General features: G+C 48.0%; 1 protein-coding gene across 1 annotated transcript in view; it reads left to right on the top strand.

Moving 5' to 3' along the window:
• Window positions 1-1,329: 1,329 nt before the first annotated feature.
• VWA7 (von Willebrand factor A domain containing 7) overlaps window positions 1,330-7,150 on the top strand; it is a 38,979-nt gene continuing 33,158 nt past the window's right edge. The window contains exons 1-4 of the mRNA XM_015422502.1: window positions 1,330-1,477; window positions 2,264-2,386; window positions 4,293-4,472; window positions 6,712-6,787. Coding sequence (XP_015277988.1) covers window positions 1,345-1,477; window positions 2,264-2,386; window positions 4,293-4,472; window positions 6,712-6,787 — 512 coding nt within the window. The 5' untranslated portion in view covers window positions 1,330-1,344. The remainder of the gene's footprint in view (window positions 1,478-2,263; window positions 2,387-4,292; window positions 4,473-6,711; window positions 6,788-7,150) is intronic.

Raw genomic sequence — 7,150 nt, 5'->3', positions numbered from 1 at the left:
AGTTTGCCCAGCCATAGAAGCATGATACTGAGCACAGTAAATAAATCTCCCAAGAAGAATACGGCAAAAAAGGTAGACTTACATTTATTCAAGTAGATTAGGTTGCAGTCAAAAGAAGAGAATGGCTGATTCTACATTGGCTTTTCCCTCCGTTGTTTTACAAAACCCGTGTTGGAACAGAAATCCCCTTCTGCATTGCATGCTGCTTTCACTTCCTTTGGTCATCGGATTTTATTGTAGCCTCCGCACTCCATGCCGCTTTCACTTTATTTGATCATAGGATTTTATTGTACCTTCTGCATAGATTTATGGCCATTTTATGGCCATTCAGGGGTGACTTTGCAGTCAGTACGGCATTGCCCCAAGGTATTTGAATGTGGTTTTGAGCTGCACTTTTCCCTCCCAGTTGAGAAAATGTGGAGCGAATGCTAGATGCAGAATTGCCCAATGAAGCCTCATCTAAAGAGTATTTTCGCTATCACCAATGGATTGTATCTACAGTAGAGACCTGCAGAGACATGTGTCTCCATGGAAGGCCATGTGAAGAGATCGTGAGAGGACAAAGGAAGAGAGAGAAAGAGAGGAGGGGTCAGAGAGCAACTCCCAGGTTAAGACAAAGAGAGGCATCCCTATGCACAATTAGAGTGATGTAGCGCCCCTCAGTGTCCAGGCATGCGGAGTCACTCACTACAACAATCTCAGGGCAATTTCTCACTAGAGCTGCCTCGCGGCACAGCCGCCGTTTGCCCCGACACAAGTATGTCAATTTCACACCTGAGGCTGTGGGGCTGCAAAAACCAGGATCACGAAACTGCGGAGGAAATCGGGCAAGTCAAAGTGCAGCCCCGCAGCCTCGGGTGTGAAATTGACATACTTGTGTCGAGGCAAACAGCAGCTGTGCCGCGAGGCAGCTCTAGTGAGAAATCGCCCCTACAAGAAAAGAAGAGGCAACCTTTCAGAAACTCCGTTTGTACCCATCTCCCACTATTCTGAGAAGTACAGTGATTGGTGAGCTGGGCTGGGCTCTCCTGGATCCTTTGCCCTGTTGACAATAAGGAAATGGGCTGAGCGGCAAGGGGATTTCCCTGGTCTCGCCTCAGCTGTTTCACCGGCAGGGCAAAGGGTGCATGCCGGAGCAGAGGCAGCACACCTAGCAAGACAGACCCGGGGATCTTTCCATTCTTTGCCCTCCGCCAAGCTCCTGCTTGCTCCTCACCACAAGACATGCTGCTCCCCAGAGAACTCCTTTGGCTCCTGTGGGCAGGCATGGTGGCCGGATTCCGTCCCAACCACGAATCGGGGGGCATTGCCCCGAGTGACTTCACAGACACCGACATCATCAAAATGGGGGTGCTACGGGCTGTTGCCTGGTACATGGAGAGGAACCCCCTGCCTGGAAAACCTGCCATGGAACCTGGAAAGCTAGAATTTATGAAGCCACTGACTGCTACTGGACTATTCAAGACTTACTTCCAAGGTAGGGACCAGACTTTCTTTACCCTAGACCCACCCCACTGTCCTCCTAGAGAACCCCCATCTCCTCCTACATTCAGCGACAGAAAACCGTCCATCTGCAGAAATGCGTCAATGGATGCCAGCCACTTGCTCCTTGTAATCAAAGTTTTTTTTAAAATTCAAAGTTTTTATTGAAGTTGAGGATTTAATACAAATGATGAAGTAAGCATGAACAGCTTTGTTTTAGACATTGTAATACAAAGCATAGTGAGTAACAAATACATTACAGCAATGACTATAAACAAGGTAAGTATTAACTAGATTCGAGTAAGTATAAAGCTTTCTAAAATTTCAAGTGTAATACAAAGCTTGGTGAGTAACAAATACATTACAGCATTGACTAAAAACAAGGTAAGTATTAACTAGATTCGAGTAAGTATAAAGCTTTCTAAAATTTCAAGTGTACTTTGGAGTAATTTGAAGATGTTGAGGTTTGGATTGACTAGGATTGTTATGTTGATGTTAGTTAGTGTCCTGCATAATTAACTTATTCAGTTTTAAATTTTGCAGTGTATCGTGTTATACTGACTGATGTAATTTGCCTTTTTACGACCTTCAGAACCATTTAATATAGTCATTCCATGGGGGCGGTATGAACTGTTCTCTTTCTAAAAAGGTGAGGATTGGGAACCACTTTACACTGAATCTCTTGTCATGAAGTCCTGTTTTTGCAGTGGCACGTTTTCCGGTGATATTTTCCATTATATATTGATCCCAGAGTGATTTGCCGTTTTCTTCCCATGCACAGCTGACGTCTCTCCCAACCGGTTCACCAAAGCTCTTAAGGAAATCATCGATGGGAATAATCAAGTGGAGATCTATCACACAGAGGACAGCAGCTTCTTTTTCCACTGCGAAGACATCGGCAAAAGTAGGGGTGGCTGGGCCTTTTGGAGGGCCAGAGTGGGAAGAGGGTCTTTGGGTGGGGGGACTGATTTAATCGTGAATGAAAGTGATTGACTTCCTCTGCGTCCTGGAAGTGATGTCACCATGAAGAGTTGATAACCAGGCATTGGCCCAAAAGTTTATGATATAACCATAGAATTTGGGGAGAGATCGAGAGCATCAGCAACGTGATAATGTCACTTCCAGATCATACTGAAGGCAACATCACCACATTGGTGCACAGGTGGGGCTAAGGTAGGGCATTTTGGGGCTCAGCCCCCTCAAAAGTGAGGCACGCCCCACAACAGCTGCTGCCCCTCCTCCCCCCTCCCTCCCCTCCTGTGACATTAAACAACCTCCCCTCCTGTGGCCCACCAATCACCTGGAGGGTCCTTTAAATCTTGAAGCCACTCCTCTCCCTCCCCTCCTCCAAGTTTTAAAGGGCCCTCCAGCCAATCAGCGGGCCCTTTAAATCTTGCAGGGGGGGAGAGGGGTGGCTGCTGCCTGCACACCTTCCCTGAACTCCAAGTGGCAAGTTCAGGCATGGGCAGCCCCTTGCTTGAAAAACAGTTTTTACAGGGGGCTTCAAGCGGCAAAATCGTCGAAGTTCAGGAAAGGTGTGTGTGGCTACCCCTCTCCCCTCCCTCCTCCCCTGCTGCCCTCCCCCAGTTTCCCCATGCCCCATCAACCCAAAATTTCTGGCTACAGGGCAGTTGGTGCAAGACTGGTTGGCCCCCAGTTTCCTGTGGAATTTCCCCTCTTCATCCAGCTGAGCAGCGGTGGGCAAAGCCGGAAGAAGGCGGGGGGGCTCCCCTGCTGAAGTGTGGGACACCTGACCTCCCTATCGGCTGACCGGAGCCAGGCTGGAGGACTCAGCCATGAGCCCCACTGCATCTTTCTCCAAACTGCTCCATGAGGGGCTGCACAGTGCATGCAGGGTTCCTCTGCCGGGGGCCCCCACAGACTCTCTTGAACCCTGGGAAGTGTGGGGTGGGAGGTAACAGAACAACATCATGACCCAGAGAGCCAGTTTGGTGTAGTAGTTAAGTGGGCGGACTCTAATCTGGGAGAGCCGGGTTTGATTCCCCACTCCTCCGCTTGCACCGGCTGGATGAGCCATAGTTCTGTCAGAGCTGTTCTTGAAAAAGAGCAGTTTCTGTCAGAGCTCTCTCAGCCCCACCTACCTCACAGGGCGTCTGTTGTGGGGAGGGGGAGGGAAAGGAGTTTGTAAACTGCTCTGAGATTCCTTTGGGTAGTGAAGGGCAGGGTATAAATCCAATCTCCTCCTCCTCCTCCTCTTCTTCTTCTTCACAGAATCTCTGGGGTCTACTCTCTCTCCTCCACTTCCTTATGAAGCTCATTCAGACGGGAGGTTCCCACTGTATTACCGAATGCCAACAATAAAAGATTAAATGTTTGCTATTTGCTGTACTCACACCAGAGTCCACCAGCCACTGCCCTCTCCCCCCACCCAGTAGGGTTGCCAGCGCCGGCTTGGGAAATACCTGATATTGGGGGTGGAGCCTGAGGAGGGCGGGGTTGGGGTTTGGGGAGGGACTTCAGTGGGGGTATGATGCCATAGAGCCCGCCTTCCAAAATGGCCAGTTTCTCCAGGGGAACTGATCTCTGTCACCTGGAGATCAGCCGTAATCCCAGGAGATCTACAGCTACCACCTGGAGGTTGGCAACCCTACCGCCTAGGCATCCGCCTCTTCCGGGGCAAAAGAGGCCCTTGATGGTTACCCACCTTGGATTGGAGTCAGGGATGGTAGGGAAGAGGGTATAACGTCCACTTGGGCTCTGCCCCCTGCTCCTTTTCCATTTTAGAAAGGAAGCATTCCAGGAAGGTATGAGAAAGCAGCATTAAGCCCCGATTTGCTCCTGATCTCCAGGTATCCAACAGTTTCGAGTCCTGCAGGACTCTGTGCTCTCTGGTCTGAAAGGCCCGTTGACCTCAGCAGCTTTGGAATCAGCTCGCCTAAGCACAGGAAAAGCCCTCCACATTCTTCAAAAATTCTACAGCAATACCAATTGGATAGAGCTGGGAAACACCAAGCCATACGAATACCTGTGTAAGTCACAATAAACTGTTCCGGATGACTATCTGAAGACGTGTGTGCCTGCACACGAAAGTTTATACCTTGAATAAAGCTATGTTGGTCTTAAAGGTGCCCTACTGGACTCAAACTTTGTTCTGCCGCTTTAGACCAACACGGCTGACCACCTAAGTGCATATGGAGCAGAGGTCCATCAGTAGCTATTAGCCACAAGGTATAGATAGGGGCTCTGGGGCAAGTGATGCTCTGTCTTCTTGGTGCTTGGGGGGGGGGGTCAACAGTGGGAGGGCTTCCAATGTCCTGGCCCCACTGGTGGACCTCCTGATGGCACTGGTATTTCTGGCCACTGTGTGATACAGAGTGTTGGACTGGATGGGCCTTTGGCCTGATCCAACATTGGCGTCTCTTATGTTCTTATGTTCTTAAGTGTATATTTTGTATATCTGTGTCAATATTTAACGTTTTTAATTTGACCAACAGAATTATTGAGCCTATGAATTCAGATCTTCTGAAACTTTTTCTTAATTAAATTAAGGCTGCGATCACACACACACACACACACTAAACAATCCACTTTCAATGCACTTTTGAACTGTATTTTGCCCGTTCACACAGTAAAAATCCATTTGGAAAGTGGATTGAACGTGGATTATTTAGTGTGTGTGATCTCAGCCTAAATTTGGGTTAATTCCCCCCCTTTGTTTTCCATTTCCAGTTATGAATGTTGAAGTATCTCGCCTGTCTCGTTATGTCACATGGAAATATTACCAAAGCTCTCAAGACACATTGCACAATGGAATTGCCGGGCGGGGGGTGGTGCTGCTGTATAGTGTAAAGTTATGCACGGAACCTTTGTATTTTAGCAAACTACTGAGAGACCTTTATTGAAGGAACTCCATTCTAGACAAGATAAGATAGAAATGGCATTCTGAACTGCTGCTAAATGGGGACGGAGGGAGATGCCGAAAAGCAAGATGGAGAAGAAAGGGCAGAAGGTGCTAGAGTAGCAACCCACCAGAAGAGTAGCAATCCACACATCACAGGAGTAGCATCAGAGCAGCAGGAAAGGAAGAGATGCGGGTGGGTCCTAACCTTAACCTATCTATCACTCTAGCTCTCTATAGCCTCCCTCTGAAGCAATGTTCCCTCCAAGCTGTGGAGTCTTGTGAGCAAAAATTCTACTTTGTGAGATCCTGGCATTACAGTTGTGAGCAGGGCTATTTTGGGGCAGGAACGCACAGGAACTGAGTTCCAGCTGGCTTCCAAGTTGGCCACACCCAGCAGGAACTCATTAGCAAAATAGGCCATATCCAACAGCAGAAACTCATTAGGATTGGCTACATTAGGGGTGTGTGGCCTAACATGCAAAGGAGTTCCTGCTACAAAAAAAGCCCTGGGTTTTGACAACAAACAAGGTAAACAGAATAACAAGCAAAAGGTGGGTGTGGCTGGATAACCACACTTGGTGTGGCCTAATGTGCTAATGAGCTGTGCTGTCAGGGGTGTGGCCTAATATGCTAATGAGTTTTACTGTTGGGTGTGGCCTATTATGCTAGTGAGTTCCTGCTGGGCTTTTTCTACAAAAAGAGCCCTGGTTGTGAGCGAGCAATTTGGCTACTGCATACATTAGTTTGCTCTGGAGCCCTCCTTCCTGAGCGGAGACGAAAATGTGTGAGCCAGAGGCTAAAAAACTGTGAGCTAGCTCACACTAACTCAGCTTAGAGGGAACACTGTGAAGTCTGAGGCTACGAGAGAGTGCAAAGTTCTTCACTTTGTTAGAAGTGACCACTACTGTGGAGTTGCCATAGGAGGAAACAGCTTTTGCTTTGGTAGGGAGAACAGAAGAAGACAGGATTCTATTGCTGGAAATGAAGAAACTGAAGAAATTTCGAAAACCCCACTGAGTAGCATAATCACTGAGTCATAGAATAAAGGGGAGATGGTTTTGCCAACTTCCAGGGGGTGGCTGGGGATCTTCTGCTATTGCAACTGATCTCCAGGGGACTGAGAAAATGGCTTCTTTGGAAGGTGGACTCTGTGGCATTATACCCCATCGAGGTCTCTCCCCTCCCCAAACCCTCCTCATGGTCCACCCTCCAAATCTCCAGGATTTCCCAACCCAAAGTTGGCAGCCCTAGGGGGGATGATTTTAAAAGAGATTGGTGGGAAATACCAGCTCATGTTCTTCCCCCACTGTACTTTTTGTGTTCAGCTCTTTTAAAAGGGCTTTCCCCATCTCTTTATGTGTCCCCAGTAAATGCAACTCATCCTGTGTTCCCTGTTGCCCCTGTTTCCAAGACAACCTGCACAGATTGCACCAAAGAATCAAGGTAAGGATTTTTAAACTGGCCAACTTTTAAACCGGTCCCTCTAGCTGTCCCTTTAATATTATTTTGACCATCAAGTAATGATCACGTTTTTTAACTTCATGTAGTAAAAAGCTTCTGCTCCCCATTTCCACTCTTTAAACTTCAGTTAAGGAGACATTTTCCTGTCCCACTGGCAATCCTACCAATAAAATGAGGGGATATAGATGCAGTTTCTTGCCAACAGCAAAAAATCCCGCAAGACACGACCAAATATCAAGTCTCTGAACCTCAGGCAGGGGTGGGGAGCCCTTTTTAAAGGACACCTCTCCCCCCTTTAAGAGAGGGGGAGCCAATTTTGAAGACCAAATCCAAACAGAAGCGGAA

This window comes from Gekko japonicus, unplaced genomic scaffold (genome assembly GCF_001447785.1).
Source record: "Gekko japonicus isolate JY-2015 unplaced genomic scaffold, Gekko_japonicus_V1.1 scaffold1152, whole genome shotgun sequence".
Classification (NCBI taxonomy): domain Eukaryota; kingdom Metazoa; phylum Chordata; class Lepidosauria; order Squamata; family Gekkonidae; genus Gekko; species Gekko japonicus.
The sequence above is the reverse complement of the archived record's forward strand: the minus strand, read 5'-3'. Positions and strand labels throughout refer to the sequence as shown.